Genomic DNA, 17,456 nt, shown 5'->3' with positions numbered 1-17,456 from the left:
CTCGTATAGCAAAAGTCGGAGTGTGCGCCTTCTCAACCAATAGCTGTGCAGCAGAGTGAGGTAACCGCAACCGACCGAGCCAGGGAAACCGGGTCACCCGATAAAATAGACAGAGAACACAAGTCTGTGCTGCTCAAATGATCAGAAAAATGAAAGAGAAAACAGATTGAGGGGTGCTGGCTGGGGCTCTGGCTATGGGGCAGTAACAAATAGGCTAAAGATGCGCGAGATGTTAAAATGGCACAATCCTTTAAAACACATGCTAATAAATGTATAGCCTAATCTTTGTGTTCTTTACGGTTTTATACGTTTTTGGTTTTAATTTAGAAAACTCATCAAGTGGTACTTACTTAATCAAGTGGAACTCATAAAAGTAATACTTTGTACCTTGAATTTACTTGAAGGCATATTGCTTAAGCATTTTTCATATATTTCACACACATTTTAATTATTACATTGGGCTACATTTTTATTTAATTGCATTCTTTAATCTCCAGTTACACCACTGTACATTGTTTACTTCAAAATCATTTTAGCTAAAAAATCAAACATCTCAAAAAGTGTCTATAAATTGCATTTATTTTCATTTTTTACTTGAAACATTTTTGCACAAAAATGATCATCACATCATTGACCCATATGCATTTACATTCCTGTCCCACCACAGGACATCAAAGTAGGCTATGGCAAGGAACTAGATTAAATGTTATTCTGGCCTGGGCAGTTTCCAAGACTAGAGAAAGAGAGAGAGCGGTCCATCTGGTATTATGGTTTGCCACATGGTGCCAGGCTAAAGAGCCCGTTTAGATGCCCACAGAGCAACTACAAGAGTGTGAAGTAGCCATGTTGGCACAGATCAGATTAACACACACACACACACATACAAACACATTTACAGATCACAGTTAACAGTTAATCCTGTTGATGATGCTGTGAGTTTGGCTCCTGCGTACCGGTGCCAGGATATCAGCATGCACAGAAACACACATTATTACTCATCATGGTCCATTAACTGTTATACCGGCACCTCCCTGAACGTTACGTCAGAGTGACGTCAAAACAATATGTCAGCACATTCATGGCAGTAACGGCATTTAAGCTTTTTTCCATTCATTACTACAATAAAATGAAATTCTTAGCATAGCCTATATTAATGTAATGCGTGTATTTTAGCTGTAAATATAACAGTTGAAGTCTCACAGCTCTGGGTGAAGGACAATGCCATGGGCAAAATGACATAAAAACCCTTCATGGTGACATTGGCCACCGTTCCGAGAGCTCCCAGCAGAGGGCGCGAGCACAATATCAGCACTTGTTCTCCACCTGGGTGTCATTTTACAGTAAGAACAGCAGGTGGCAGAGTTTAATAACACTTATTGAACAGTTTCACATTATTGAAACATTACCACAAACATCTTAAGCAGAAATTAATTGATTAAACTGAATTATGGCATGTTATATAGAACTGAGGACATTGGATAGTACCGTTTATTCCCATAACGGATTATGGGAATAAACACTTATCCATAACCCCCCCCCCACACACACACACACACACACACACACACACACACACTTCATTATGATTACAAGGAAAGTGAAAGTAGCCTTTAAACAACATTTGATTGGTTGTTTAGTAGGAAGTGGTAACATTTATAAGTGCCATTACACATGACAGCCTGATTTTGGTTCCTCTTTTTTCTAAACATACCATGTTGGTGGAAGCTTATAATGGAGGAGCAGGATTGTGAGGGGAGGATTGTGGTCTGGAAAGGATGAATTAGCATTAATGAATTGTGTAAACATTAATGTAAATTAAAGCAATGCTCTGAGTTCAACACAAGTTAAGCTCTATCGACAGAATTTGTGTCAAAATGTAGAAAACAAAAATTTAAGAACTGTCCTTCAGGCTTTTTCTCTTTTTTAGATAAAGCAAAAATTGCAGTTACAGTGATAATTACGTAGACAATTTTGTATTTACAATGTAAGTAAAAAGTTCAGCAATCTGGAAAGTCTTAAACTAGAAATGTGAGACTCATATTTGTTAAAGGACTCATATAAAAAAAACATTTATCATTCACTATTATTTGTAACACTGCTAAAATCATCCTTTTGAGGTGGGACTATTTTTATCGGTGGCTGGACGAATGTCTGAATTCCTGTGGGTGGAGTTTGCTCCATGTTAACACAGGGCTTTGTCACATATGTAACATTCCTTGTGTGTATCATGCTAGATAGCAGGTATATAGATCGGAAGTACACTACTGTTCAAAAGTTAAGGGTCAATTTTTTAAGAAATTAACACTTTTATTCCGTAAGGATGCATTAAATTGATCGAAAGTATCAGTAAAGGCATTTATAATTTGACAGCACATTTCTATTTCAAATGAATGCTGTTCTTTTGAACTTTCTATTCATCAAAGGATCCTGAAATAATTGTATCACAATTTTCACACACACACACACAAAAAAAACAAAACAATAAGAAGCACAACATTTTTCAGAATTGATAATAATAAGGAACTTAGAATGATTTCTGTAGGGTGACACTGAAGGAGTAATGATGCTGAAAATTCAGCTTTGTCAGTACATGAAATAAATTACATTTTAAAATATAAATTGTAATAATATTTCACAATATTACTAATTATATTGGATTTAATAAATGCAGCCTTCATGGTGAGGATAAGAGACTGCTTTTAAAAACATATGTACCCCAAAACATTTGAACAGTAGTGTAAATTTGCATAGACAAGGTCACAAGTTATCACACCCCATGCCTATATTATTAAAATCTTATGGCTATACTTTTTGAAACATTGTGTATGTTAATGTTCATTGCCTTGCCTTAAGTACTTTAAGTATACTTTACAAAAATTATCTGGTAATCAACATAGGTACTAAAAGCAGAACATTCCTTTAAAACACAGATGACTTAAAATATTTGTGTGTTGGTCAAAAGACAGGAAATTGTATGAGGGCAAGAGTTGTGTGTGTCTATGAGGGTGGCTACTCAGCTTCTGAAATTCGCAGCACAGGTGAGCTGAAGTGGGATGTGGCTGGAGCTGAGCAAGTGCTCAAGTATCGCACAACATTATTGGATGAAGAATCCAGCTCTTCTCCCTGACTGGCTGTCTGTTCTTTGGCCACAGTCAGGCTGGTGGGCACCAGTGCTGGCATGACGTCAGTGCCCAGCAATGACGATCCGCAACACGCCATGTTTTGCATATGCTGACAAAACACCTCCAGCATTTGGACCTCCAGATAGCCGTTCAACATGGAGTTGGTGAGCCTTCTCTCCCAGCCTGGGCTCTGAACACTCTCCATGACAAGATACCCCTCGTCCTGCTGGGTTACAGCCTCTGTTTGTTGACTTGGCTCCAAAGAAGGCTCCAGAGAGCTCAAGTCCTGAGATTGAAGCAGTGGCCCGTCGTCTGGTGGGTTGAGCAGGTCTGGGTTATGAGGACTCCAGTGCTCCAGCCGGTCACCTGCAAGCCGGAGGTCTGGATAGTCCTTGTAGAAGCTGGGACAGCACCAGGAGCAATATAGCGTCATGCCCAAGTGATCCTCCCCGCCACAGCTGAGAATGGGCATAGCGTTGCTGGGTGCAGAGGCCCGGCACTGCCTTGGCTTTTTCAGGCCAACAGGCCTGCCAGCTGAAATGAAGAGATCATGTTTTAGGCACTGCTATAACCAGCTTCATCTTAACATAGAACAAAAAGAAAACAGCCACAAAATGTGGAAGTTTGAAGGAAAGCCCAGAGTTTGCAGCTCAGAGTTTGAATATCTTCATACAAATGCCGCTTTTGTGCAATTCACTTGAGCACTCACCTAAATATATTGCAGCTGTGAGCCACTCAACTGAATTGCAAAAATGCTAAAATGGACTAAGTACTTCTTTTTTTTTATTCTATTGCACAATATTTTCACTTGTTGGCATGAAACTGAAATTATGATCATCTTTTCTTGTCTATTGTGATGTATATCACAATAGTGACAGCAGAAAAAATGTAGGTTGGGACTTTTATCTATCTTGTAAGGCCGCTGAATTCGCTCCAATGATCGGTAACGAACCGCGACTGAAGGCCGTTGCGCGTTCGTGTTTCCGCTGGGCAAAATGGATTTAATTATAATATTCTTTATCTGACTCCATTTATCATAGTTGTCGAATTTAGGATAGAATGCCAATTGGTTGTTTGGTAATTTATATTTAATAGTTAATCATACATTTAATCATTCCGTTTTAACCCTTTGTTGCAATTATACCGTTACGTACTGGAGATAGTTAATAATTACAGAGTAGGCTAATTCAGAAAGGATCAAAATGTAACAATTTTATTAACAGTCAGGTAAATGTATAATGCCAATTACATAATCAATTCAAAGATAATTTGTACATAACATCAAATACTCTATAGCAAAGAATAAGATATCGATACCTGACTGAATATTACGTACATAACATCATATTTGTACATAACATCAAATACTCTATAGCAAAGAATAAGATATCGATACCTGACTGAATGTTACGGGCCGAAAACATTACAGTATGCGCCCCGAACCCATTCCTGTATTGCTTTAAGTAACTCAGACCAGACCGAAACCTCTTTCAAATGGAAATACATGATAACTGTCACAATTCACCAGTGTGAGTGCCTGTAATAAACCACCAGAGGGCACTCCAACCCGGACTGTCATTCTATCATAGACTACATCACCCATAATTCTTTGCCTGGACTCATCAGTACTCACTGCTCCTCATCATCCCTGATTACATGCAACTGTGTCTCATTACCCTGTTTACCTCACCCTATATAAACCTGGTTATCTCAGTCATTCATGGTGAAGTCTTGTTATGTTCACACTGAAATTCTGAGCGTTTTCCCTGGTTTCTTGTCTCTTGGTTTTTGGATTTCTTGCCTGTTCCGTGGATTACCCGTTTGCCTGTCTCTCTTGTCTTGTTTGCCTGATTGGACGGATTACATGTTATGAGCTCTGCCTGTTTTTGATTACGATTGTGGCCACCTACTCCACCCTTCCCGTCTCGGAGCAGTACGTTACAGAAGACTTCGCCACCATGAATCCAGCAGCAAGAATCCTGTGTCTCCGTCAAGGAGATCGTCCTATTGAGGACTATGTTAGAGACTTTGTTGAACTGGCACACCTTACTTCAATGGACATGCTATGCCTTATGAGATTTTTTTCGTGGGGGACTATCTGAGCCGCTCAGCTTGTTTATGCCATTACAAGACCCTAATTCGTCTCTGGAACATTATATCGATTTGGCATTACAAATAAGCAGCTCTGATTTTACTGTGGGTGTCATGGAGGAATGTGACACTCACTCTGTACCCGCCAGTCCAGAGACGGCTCCAGCCACTGACCAGCGTCCAGAGACGGCTCCAGCCACTGACCAGCGTCCAGAGACGGCTCCAGTCACTGACCTGCGTCCAGAGACGGCTCCGGCCACAGACCTGCGTCCAGAGACGGCTCCGGCCACAGACCTGCGTCCAGAGACGGCTCCGGCCACTGACCAGCGTCCAGAGACGGCTCCGGCCACTGACCAGCGTCCAGAGACGGCTCCGGCCACTGACCAGCGTCCAGAGACGGCTCCGGCCACAGACCAGCGTCCAGAGACGGCTCCGGCCACAGACCTGCGTCCAGAGACGGCTCCGGCCACAGACCTGCGTCCAGAGACGGCTCCGGCCACAGACCTGCGTCCAGAGACGGCTCCGGCCACAGACCTGCGTCCAGAGACGGCTCCGGCCACAGACCTGCGTCCAGAGACGGCTCCGGCCACAGACCAGCGTCCAGAGACGGCTCCGGCCACAGACCAGCGTCCAGAGACGGCTCCGGCCACAGACCAGCGTCCAGAGACGGCTCCGGCCACAGACCAGCGTCCAGAGACGGCTCCGGCCACAGACCAGCGTCCAGAGACGGCTCCGGCCACAGACCAGCGTCCAGAGACGGCTCCGGCCACAGACCAGCGTCCAGAGACGGCTCCGGCCACAGACCAGCGTCCAGAGACGGCTCCGGCCACAGACCAGCGTCCAGAGACGGCTCCGGCCACAGACCAGCGTCCAGAGACGGCTCCGGCCACAGACCAGCGTCCAGAGACGGCTCCGGCCACAGAGCTGCGTCCAGAGACGGCTCCGGCCACAGACCTGCGTCCAGAGACGGCTCCGGCCACAGACCTGCGTCCAGAGACGGCTCCGCCTCCTGTCCCGAGTCCAGAGAGGACTCTGACCGGGCCACCTGCTCAGGACGCTTCGCCATTGGCTTCAAGACCATCTGCACTGCTGTGGTGGTCGTCTGCCACAGACCTGCGTCCAGAGACGGCTCCAGCCACAGACCAGCGTCCAGAGACGGCTCCAGCCACAGACCTGCGTCCAGAGACGGCTCCGGCCACAGACCTGCGTCCAGAGACGGCTCCGGCCACAGACCTGCGTCCAGAGACGGCTCCGGCCACAGACCTGCGTCCAGAGACGGCTCCGGCCACTGACCAGCGTCCAGAGACGGCTCCGGCCACTGACCAGCGTCCAGAGACGGCTCCGGCCACTGACCAGCGTCCAGAGACGGCTCCGGCCACTGACCAGCGTCCAGAGACGGCTCCGGCCACTGACCAGCGTCCAGAGACGGCTCCGGCCACAGACCAGCGTCCAGAGACGGCTCCGGCCACAGACCAGCGTCCAGAGACGGCTCCGGCCACAGACCAGCGTCCAGAGACTGCTCCGGCCACAGACCTGCGTCCAGAGACGGCTCCGGCCACAGACCTGCGTCCAGAGACGGCTCCGGCCACAGACCTGCGTCCAGAGACGGCTCCGGCCACAGACCTGCGTCCAGAGACGGCTCCGGCCACAGACCTGCGTCCAGAGACGGCTCCGGCCACAGACCTGCGTCCAGAGACGGCTCCGGCCACAGACCTGCGTCCAGAGACGGCTCCGGCCACAGACCTGCGTCCAGAGACGGCTCCGGCCACAGACCTGCGTCCAGAGACGGCTCCGGCCACAGACCTGCGTCCAGAGACGGCTCTGCCTCCTGTCCCGAGTCCAGAGAGGACTCCGACCGGGCCACCTGCTCAGGGCGCGTCGCCATTGGCTTCAAGACCATCTGCACTGCTGTGGTGGTCATCTGCCACAGACCTGCGTCCAGAGACGGCTCCAGCCACAGACCTGCGTCCAGAGACGGCTCCAGCCACAGACCTGCGTCCAGAGACGGCTCCAGCCACTGACCAGCGTCCAGAGACGGCTCCAGCCACAGACCTGCGTCCAGAGACGGCTCCAGCCACAGACCTGCGTCCAGAGACGGCTCCAGCCTCAGACCTGCGTCCAGAGACGGCTCCAGCCACAGACCTGCGTCCAGAGACGGCTCCAGCCACAGACCTGCGTCCAGAGACGGCTCCAGCCACAGACCTGCGTCCAGAGACGGCTCCAGCCACAGACCTGCGTCCAGAGACGGCTCCAGCCACAGACCTGCGTCCAGAGACGGCTCCAGCCACAGACCTGCGTCCAGAGACGGCTCCAGCCACAGACCTGCGTCCAGAGACGGCTCCAGCCACAGACCTGCGTCCAGAGACGGCTCCAGCCACAGACCTGCGTCCAGAGACGGCTCCAGCCACAGACCTGCGTCCAGAGACGGCTCCAGCCACAGACCTGCGTCCAGAGACGGCTCTGCCTCCTGTCCCGAGCCCAGAGAGGACTCCGACCGGGCCACCTGCTCAGGACGCTTCGCCATTGGCTTCAAGACCATCTGAACTGCTGTGGTGGTCGTCTGCTCCGCCCGTGGGGGTCTTCAACCTCGTCTGCATTACTGTGGTGGTCGTCTGCTCCACCCTGGCCGCCTGCTCTGCCTACGCCAGCCTCTTCATCTGCCCAGCCTTCACCTTGGCCGCCTGCTCTGCCTACACCAGCCCGGTCACCTGTCTCTCTTGTCTTGTTTGCCTGATTGGACTGATTACATGTTATGACCTCTTGCCTGTTTGACGACTACGATTTTGGATTACCCTTTAATAAAGCTGCGTTTGGATCCTCAACCTTCTGTCTCAGAGCAGTACGTTACAATAACAAAGGGAATTTAAATTGGATCCAGTTCCCATTTTCCTGGATTGGAAGAAGAAACCAAATGGCTCCAAAAGCCACACCCACCGTCATGAGTAAAATATCTCTAAGCTCTAAAAACTCTTATTAACAATTTCTGTGGGCATGAGATTTTTGTACCATTCGCACTGAGACATTTCAAACGATATCAAACACATATGATACTGTATAGTGAGAATTCACATTAAATCCAATAGATTTTGGGTGAATTCTAAGTGATCCCTCAACATGAAGGGGAGTAAGATGGGGGATATTTGGGGCAAGGTAAATACATGCAAATTAAGGAGATTCTCAGTTGATTCACTCAGTGGGACGTCGGAATCAAAAAGTATCCTATCAGTGAGTTATTGTCTTTCGCCAGACAATATGGAGTTATGCAAGTTTTCACAGTCTTTCAATCTCAAATTGATTAGATTGTTGTAGTATGTGAGTGATAGATTGCTGTAAGGGAATTGACGTGGCAAGGGGGAGGGTAAGTTAAAGGCACAATATGTCAGATTTTTAGATTTCCAAAAACCACTAGAACAATGTTATATATTTTGTTGACCTGTGTATTTACATTATCTCAAACGTTTCCAACATTGTTTAAATCCAGAGAAATCAGCTCTTTTAACCAGTTACGAACCGTGGCCTTGTGTCACCTGTCAATGACATCCACGCTACACTCGATTTCCAGATATGGTATTCTAATATCGATCTATATTACTGCAAAGTGTAACAAGTATCTCATATCAACCACCGAGGGAACGCACCAAGTAATGTTATAATATAACTTTCAACACACTAAATAAGAATGTAAATTAAGAATGTAAAACAGCGCTGCGTTACCCCACATACACAACGAAAAGAGCGGAAGTGGCTGACTGCAGCATAAGCATAATAAAAGCTCAGAGACCAGTGTTTTGCTCACGTCTCTCTCATTAGCATTTTCTATCAAGGGCTATTGGCGCGTCCTGCTTCATACCACTGTCTGTAACGTTAATAAAACTTTAATAAATTCACTCAATCATGAACATGATTTCTGTCATGAGTCCATCGGATTCCTTTCGGCTGTGGAGGTGAAGAGTCAAGACTACAACTCCCATGATGCCACGCTCATTTACGGCATCCCCAAGCTATGCCTTTGTTTTGAATAAGCGACCTCTAGCGGCAAAAAATACATCTTGTGCCTTAAAGTTTTTGACTAAAGAGACTGAAAAGGCATATGAATTAGAAAAAATGCATGGATGAATAATTTATAATTAACACTGCAATATTTCATAAAAAATAATAATGGACCCTTTTCACATTTCTGGGGTTCTCAGAAGCAGAAGTCATTATAGTTGGGTAAACGTCTATAGCAATGAATGGGAAACGACAGCAAACAAATTTGTTGTATTTGCGTTTGCTTTAAAAGCAAAAGAAAAAAATTGTGATTGCGTTTCCATGACTTTCCAAAAAGAGGGACAAATATAGAGAGATTGATTTCAGCAGTCAGAAGTATGTCAAATTTGCCATCAATCCCTCAGCCATTGTATTAGAAACAGCATCGCAGCAGCATGAACCAGGGTTCCCACGCTTCTTGAAAGTACTTGAATTTCAGACACATGGATTCAAGGCCTGGAAAGTTCTTGAAAACAAACATGGGTCCTTGAAAGTGCTTGAATTAAGCATGAACTGCATTTTGTTAGAGTAGCATGGTGCTATTACAAAAATTGGCCTTCATGCGCAGCCAAAGCCAGAACAAAACAGCATTAAGGGAGGAAGCTCTTTCAAAATATTTTTGCTGTTCCATAATATCATCTACTGTCAAAAGCCCTATTCGGGTGGTAATTGTTTCTCGTGGGGTCATAAGGTATTTTCATCCTTGACAGGGGCTACTCGGAGATTTTATTGCCGCCCGAATTCAGAATGTCAGTGTTTTTATCCCACCACCCGCGTAAAAATCCCCAGCCGAATTGCCTACTGTTTTTCAAACACCAAGGACATGTGGTCATTTAACTGCTGTCCGAATCCACATCTCAGAGTTTTCAAGATGAGATCACTTCAAAATGCACTGTTTATATACTTTTTGACCACTGCAGGCCACCGTACGGTTGCGCTTTGCTGTAATTTGGATGCATTTTAAAGATCTAGACTTTCATTACTGAAATGCTGGGAAGAGCACTTAAAAAGACTGGTACTTAAAAGAGCAATATTTCATCACCGCTCAAAAAAGAAAAAGAAAAGCACGTAAAGATTTGAAATGGCCCGTTTTAACGACAGCAGTTATATATGTTTAATATATGTGTGCAGGTCTTAAAAGCCTTCAAATTGATTTTTAAAAAAAGTACATGTACAGTTGATTTGATAAATCATTTTGCATATTTTTAATGCCTAACAATTAACTTGTCCATATCTTTTCATTTAATTGGAAAATTCATGTATACAATATTATCTCTATATTTTGATGTTTTAATTAAGTAGTGATTTAGAAAAAAGAAAGCTAAAATTAGTGTGAAATAAATGTTAAAAGCAGGAATAAAAGAGCTGCAAACTGCATCTCTCGTTAAAACTTGCTCGCTCTTGTACACCAGCCTCTTTCCTCATTTGATTTTGTAAAATTGCACATTTTTCCTCATTGGAAATTGTATTTTAGTTGTCAGTATATGCCTTAGCATTACTGCATTATTAATGATTGACACAGGTGCAGTAGGTATTTGATATATTGGCAGTAACACACCCACCTTTATCGTATTTATTGTGCTTGATTTAAAATAAAAGGTGCTTTAAAAAGTCCTTGAATCTGGTGTTCATGAAAGAGTGGTAACCCTGATGAACTCATGTTTTGTAATTTACTGCCAAGTTAATAGAACATGAAATATAGCGTTATAAATGTGTTTTAAAATTGTTAATTTTTTTAAATGTCATCGTTTACTCACCCTCATGTCAAAAACCTGTAAGCATTTTTTTTCCATTCAATGAAAGTTGTTTCATTGTATGGACAAATAAACAGCTGAAACATTCTTCAAAATATCTTCTTTTGTGTTCTGCAGAAAAATTTTACTCATACGTCTTTATAACGACATGAGAGTGCATAAATGATGACTGAAATTTTCATTTAACTACTTCTGCATTATAACGGCTCTGTAATAGCTACTCTGCTCAAATGTAACACCTGCATTTAAGTGGCTTTTCGGTTTGTGGGTTAAAATTCTCAGCAGCATCACACTTCCTTCCTGAATATTATTTTTACATTTATTGACTGTTCCTAGGACCTGGGTCACATTCATATAAGTGATATTGCTTCATTTGTTCATCTCCCAATGCCATTAGTCAGATCATGACTTTAAGTTATTTTTAACACAACCTCATCCTAATAACCCAGAATTCTGTGGTCTCTCACCTCTCACAGTTCGTGGTGTCAGAGGTGATCTGGCAGCGGCGTTTGTCGCACAGGGGTCGGGACAGGTGGATGAGTGTGTGCGTGAGTGTCCATCGTGATTTGTGGTGTCTTCTGTGCAGTTCAGAACATGAAGGAAAGCTTCTCCGAGCATGATAGCCACCTATGCACGCAAACACATCTCAAGCTCCAGTGAATATACATTTTAATGTTTACTCAAGAAAAAACTTGAATCAAATACAAAAACAGAGTGTAATCAGGGCAAAATCAAACATGCTTAAAAAAACCATGAATTAAATCAAACTGAAATGAGGAATTTAACGGAATTGAATTACAGAATTATGGAAACTTTAAACACACACACATTTCACATACTGACTTCCTTCCCTAATAACATCTAAAATGAATAAAGGCCTTTCAGAATATAGAAGATTACTCCAATCGTATCACTGCAATTTAATAAGATCAAACAAATTCCCAAATAAACTGTTCAAAAACCTTTAGACAATTAGTTAAGAAAACAAAATCAGCTAGCCACAACTATTTATTAAGAATATAGAAATCTATAAAGAAACTTACCAAAAGTTTTAGAGTGTAATGCCTTTTTGTATGGTTGCATAAATCTCAAGAATGACAGTAATGCCGAGTAATGTCCAATGTACAGTGTCACTTTCAGATAGTTTTATCATCTGTCTGTCTATCTATGGCTGAGATGTTTTCTCTGAGCTGGCGTCTCTGATCTGGGTAGCAGCAGAGGAAGTAAGCAGTTATAGATCTCTCACACACACACACACACACACACACACACACACACACACACACACACACACACACACAAACAAACACTTACACAGATTAGGCCTCTGCTTGAATAAAGCAGAAGTGTGAAAAGTCTTGTGGCTCCTCTTCTCTATTACAGATTGCCACACGCGCGCAGTGACTGCATTTTATGTTTCATTATATTGGCACTTCAGAACTTATTTTATAGAAAGAGCTCATAACTAGAACCTCTCAAGAATATAAGTAAGCAATTAGTAAAATTCACAGATGCAGATTTGCTGTGGTGACAGATATAAAGGAGGGTCTGACTTTAAAAGCGTGAGCTATTCCTTTTCACATCAGTAGCCTACTGTATGCCAGAGCATTATTTGGTGCAGACCGCACTAACAACAAACTATATTTTTAACATGCTGGGAGGGAAATATAACAGGAAGGTCCGCCGTTGGATTTACACCTCAGGATTTCGCGCGTAAAAGCACAGCGGAGGTAAGAATCTGCCTCTTCTGTGGTGGACCCAGACGCCCGCTGATTGGACAAGCAGAACATCAGTCACAGCAGGGCCCCGCCCCCACCCTCCCATTCAACCACTGGCTCTAATGTAGCCCTGTGTTTACTACAGAATTAGTGCATAGCGGACGACAGTCTCCTGAACTGTGAACTACGAATCACAAAAGATAACCTGTTAGTTTTGCATAAAAGAAGAAAAATATCCCAAACTCAACATGCCCAAGAGAAAGGTATGTAGAAAAGCCGAGCGCGGCGAACGGCTACACTTTTGCCCTTACTAATCAGTCGTGAAATTAGGAAGCCCTCGAGACAATGTTTTTTTTAATAAAAACCCAGGCGACTTCTTTAGAATCAGTGGGCGATAAAAAATCGTTGTTAATTTTGTGATTTTTTCTGACGGATCGCGGTGTTTTTGTCGACGGCGGTGCGTTTAGCAGGAGGGTTTTAGTGGAGCAGAGCTGTGCTGAAGCTCGGCTTGATCTCATGCCCGTGGAACCGCAGCCATGCTGCCCTCTCTCTCTCTCCATCTCCAACACAGCGCGACGCGAAAACCGACGATTATAAGCGCAATCGTGCCTCAGCCGCTGCCAAATGGGGATTAAAAAATAGCTGGATAACTCTAATTCTCTGAATGGTGGTAATTTTGCGAAAAGATGGTCGCGTTTTTATACAATTTTAACGCATTTTCTTTGTTCGCCATGGAAGAGGCGTGTCATAACGCCTGCTTGCCGCCAGGTGGCATAGTTGAGGCGGGATAATCGCGCCCCTCCTCCTTATTCAAATGTGTGGAGCCGGTGAAGTGAAATGTCTCCGTGAAGAAAAATAATAAATAAAAAATCGGCGCACCATTTTGCGCTGCCGCCGGCTGACAAATAAACTTAGATGCAAATCCTTTGATAAAAGTCATTTGAACTTTAATAGAGCTAAACACACCCTTTTTTGGCACCCAGCATGTTGCTCACATTTACAAACCTGCAGAACAGCAGATCCCAGTGTTTATATTAGTTGCCTTTTTGGTTTTCCCGCCATTTATGTTAATAATATGATATATCATGTTCTAACCTATGTTTTTTTTTTGGTTCTGTTCCAGGGAACTGATGGAGAAGTCAAGGAAGAGGTACGAAAGGAAAATTCTACGAATATCAAACGCTATTTTTGGGTTGCAAATTTGTTATTTATTTAGCAGGCACTTTTTGAATTACAGTTACTAAATTATTATACAAATGAGAAACACCACAAATTTGTCATAAGAGCCAATAATATTTGTAGTGCACTGTGCCAAGTTTAAAGTATAAGCGTGCTTGGTACACAAAAAGATGAAATGAAAAGTCAAAGAACAAGATTTTTAAAATATATAGGAGTTACAGTAAGTATCTGTTTTCTTTTACCTGCCCTCAAATAATTAGATTTTTTTTCTTTCTCCCTTTTGTAGCCTCAGAGAAGGTCTGCTAGATTATCAGCGGTAAGTTGTTTTCTTTGTAAAGAGATTTTGAATGTTTCTTTTTTTTATCCTTGAGCTTAAATGTCTTCAGAGACTTTAAATATAGTTTCGGAAATTATTAGCACTGTTTTGCCAGACTTTTCCTTTAAGATGATCTGTTAAATTCAGTATAGGGAAGAACAACAAACACCATACTGTGCTCTATTTTAACTATTTATATGTTCATTGTTTAGGTGTGCATTTTTTCTTATCAAACAGTATGTTTGTGAATGAATCATTTATTGTTTCCTTTAAGAAACCAACACCTCCAAAACCTGAACCCAAACCGAAAAAAACTCCCAAGGTACTTGTAGTAATTACACTTTTAATACACACTTTTGTTCTGATCGTGTCACTTGTTTCCATGATTCGGTTTGTCTTACATGTATTGCGCTATAGTCATTCTTTTGCCCTGTCTTTTCCTCTCTGACAGAAAGAGAAGGAAGTGAACGATAAAAAGGAAGAGAAGAAAGCAAAGGCAAAGGCTGAGGAATCCAAGGAGGAGAATCAATCAGAAAATGGGGAGACTAAGACCAACGAGGTAAATATATACCTCAGATCGTACATAAACACTTTATTACTATCACTAGTACTATTACTTCCATCTTTATTACTTTATTATCAAAAAACCTTTACTTGGCTAGTACTTTGAAAAAAATCTACAAAAAATTATGTCAGGCTATAATGTTTTTGTTTGTCTTGAAACCACGAAGATATTTCCATCAGCTTTTGAATTCTTCCTAATAACATTTCAAAAATACCAAGTTACATCGTTCAATTAATTACCCAAAACGAAGACATTGATAGCCTGAACTAAAGCGAATTATCCAAACTTCACCTCTAGTTTGGAACTCTATAGTTTTATTATTTGTAAAGAATGATTCTGATTGGTGCAAAGGCAGTCCTGCTTGATTCTTATGGGTTTGTTCCTTTTATTACACAGGTTGAGAAAACTCCAGAAGAGGAGGCAGAGCCCGAGAAGGAGGACCCGAAGGCAGAGTAGCACCACGCCTGTCCGTCCGCCCGTCCGTCCGTCCATTCTTTCCCTTTGCCCCCTTTCCTTTCTTTTATCTTCCTCTCTTTCTCCCAGTTTTCTCTCTCCCACTCTAGCTCTCTCAACAACCTCCTCTCTGCCCATCACCACCAGAAGAATATTTTTATCAGCGAATTTGTAAATACTGGTTCAGGTTTTTAGCACAAAAAACAAAGCTGACTAAACAAGTCTTGTGTTCGGCCGCAGCTGTATCAGGTGTCTACAACATGAGAGGTGTAAAAAAAGGCGGCGTCTTTCTTTCGTTTCGTTTCGTTTATTTTCTTTTTTTTTCTTTCTTTTTTTTAAAAAGCGGATGGTCTGTAGCTGGGTTTTGGAGTGGAAGGAGGCTCTCAGTCTGTATGTCCGTTAGTGCTTGTGATGTTGCTCTGGAGTCTGTGACATTTCTGTACGGGGTTTGTTTTATTTTTCTTTTAAATGTAATGGATTGTCTTTAAGAAAGAGGAATGAGTTCAACAAATGTAGAAGAAAAGAGAGAAAACAACTAAAGACTGCTTACATTCCAGGTTCAGCATTAGATGGTGACTCCTGGCTTTTTAAGAATCACACCTCCTTTGCAATTTGTTGAAACAGGTAACTGGGCTTTGTTAGGAGGCCAGAAAAACCCTTCTGTTATTATAGAGGACTTTTTTGAAATTACGGGATTCAAAGAAAAAAGATTTAAAGCGTTTTTGGAGTTTTTTTAACACTGAAAATTCATCTGTGAAAAAGTACTTAGTGTCCCCTATAATTCTCTCGGTCTCACTCAATAAAAATCCATCATTGGAGTTTTCCTCAAAATGTCTGTTGTGGTCTTTTTCACTGATTTGGTTACTACATATTAAATACTGTCTTATATACAGAGTTTCTGCATATGCTGTTAATATGCTATAATCAGTTATCAAGTGTATATAACAGTGGTTGATGAAATAATATAACTAATAGCGGATTTCACCACTGGTTCACATTGCATTTAAATATTACCAAATGATCCTAATCACACAACAGCTGAGACAAACACACCCTAAATGCAAATATGAATACCAGTTGAGCCATAACTTAAAAGACAAAATAGTTTTTAATCTTAAGTTGTTGAATACAATGTGAAAAGACAGTGCTAAGGGATGAGCGTTCTTTGGAATCATTTTATACACTACAACTGTCATCCCGTTCAAATATAAGAGGTTCCAAGAATGAAGAGAACATTTCTCTGGATTTAAAAAAAAAGATTTATTTGCAACTATTTTTTCATCATTGAAAGAATAAAAGGCCTGCAAATTTGCTGGGATGATGAGGGATTTTAAGTTATTGGTAGATTAATAATAATAAATAAATAAAAAAACATTGCTTTATTATTTATTTGCACTTATGAATGCCTTTCAAAATGTATATCAATAAAAAGATTCAGAGACAAACTGGATAGAGAGCAAAAAGGATTCAGTGAAAACAACAGCCATAAGGTAAACTTATTTTTAGTTTAGTGTTAGAAAAATAATTGAGTGTCTCTCACCTGCAAACAAATTCATTTAGACCCTTGCTGTGTGTCTCTAGTTGATGAATGAATGCAAGCATCCATGACCTCTTAAGTTTGAGTCATCTCAGAGGCAACACACTGACAGCCTATAAAGATTCTGCTCTGCTGTTCATATAGCTATACAGAAAACATCATTTCTGGACAAAGACATTGTGCTTACATTTTAATAACTTTATTGTAATAAATTAGAGGTAATATGCACACAACATAATGAAGTGAAACCTTTCTGAGTGAACATGCAATAAAGAACTAATTATTTCTGCATATATCCAACAGGGTTACATTTTGTTAAATAACTTAAATGTATGATGGATGCATTTTTACACTTGTTCGATATATTCATATTACATAACTGCATTACGTAATATTTATAAACCATGCCTTACATAACACATGTATATGGTACATTGATTGTAGTATGGAACCAGATCTTTTCTTTAACAGATCTTATGTTTAACCGACACACGCTTGACTTGCGTTCCTTAAAATGATGGAAAAAAACATTAAATGCGCACTTTTACTGCAATCAACTAGGCTATGGTCTTAATAAATCACCCAAAAGCACACCATGCAAAATGTCCGCCCGTGGAAATGGTGAGCTCACCTGTCCTGTGCGCGCTTAGGGCGCCCCTGGTGAGGGCGCGTGGTACTACACTACCACTGGC

The 17,456-nt window shown here is 42.3% G+C and overlaps 2 protein-coding genes across 3 annotated transcripts; one reads left to right on the top strand and one right to left on the bottom strand.

Moving 5' to 3' along the window:
* Positions 1 to 567: 567 nt before the first annotated feature.
* LOC307124525 (uncharacterized protein) lies at positions 568 to 12,204 on the bottom strand. Of its 2 annotated transcripts, none has more exons than XM_079813771.1 (3): positions 12,040 to 12,204; positions 11,464 to 11,623; positions 568 to 3,656 (listed from the first exon to the last, which is right to left on the bottom strand). In XM_079813771.1, the coding sequence occupies exons 2-3, from the start codon at positions 11,612 to 11,614 to the stop codon at positions 3,010 to 3,012; spliced, it is 798 nt and encodes a 265-aa protein (XP_079669897.1). In that variant the 5' UTR covers positions 11,615 to 11,623; positions 12,040 to 12,204; the 3' UTR covers positions 568 to 3,009. The 2 variants fall into 2 exon arrangements, with proteins under 2 accessions (XP_079669897.1, XP_079669898.1); XM_079813772.1 differs by having other exon boundaries at positions 11,464 to 11,647; positions 12,040 to 12,202.
* Positions 12,205 to 12,787: 583 nt separating this feature from the next.
* Positions 12,788 to 16,062, top strand: hmgn7 (high mobility group nucleosomal binding domain 7). Its single transcript, XM_079813776.1, has 6 exons — positions 12,788 to 12,977; positions 13,838 to 13,864; positions 14,180 to 14,209; positions 14,484 to 14,531; positions 14,661 to 14,768; positions 15,171 to 16,062. Exons 1-6 carry the CDS (start codon positions 12,963 to 12,965, stop codon positions 15,228 to 15,230), a joined length of 288 nt encoding a protein of 95 aa, XP_079669902.1. The 5' UTR covers positions 12,788 to 12,962; the 3' UTR covers positions 15,231 to 16,062.
* Positions 16,063 to 17,456: the final 1,394 nt, after the last annotated feature.

The sequence above is a fragment of the Gobio gobio genome, assembly GCF_949357685.1.
Source record: "Gobio gobio genome assembly, chromosome: 4".
Lineage (NCBI taxonomy): Eukaryota > Metazoa > Chordata > Actinopteri > Cypriniformes > Gobionidae > Gobio > Gobio gobio.
The sequence above is the reverse complement of the archived record's forward strand: the minus strand, read 5'-3'. Positions and strand labels throughout refer to the sequence as shown.

Coding starts and splice junctions, on each gene's coding strand:
- LOC307124525 (XM_079813771.1), bottom strand. CDS start 11,614: ATGCTCGGAGAAGCTTTCCTTCATGTTCTGAACTGCACAGAAGACACC. Junction 3,657..11,463: donor GACACCACGAACTGTGAGAG/GTGAGAGACCAC, acceptor TCTTCATTTCAG/CTGGCAGGCCTGTTGGCCTG.
- hmgn7 (XM_079813776.1), top strand. Junction 14,210..14,483: donor GGTCTGCTAGATTATCAGCG/GTAAGTTGTTTT, acceptor GTTTCCTTTAAG/AAACCAACACCTCCAAAACC. Junction 14,532..14,660: donor AACCGAAAAAAACTCCCAAG/GTACTTGTAGTA, acceptor CCTCTCTGACAG/AAAGAGAAGGAAGTGAACGA.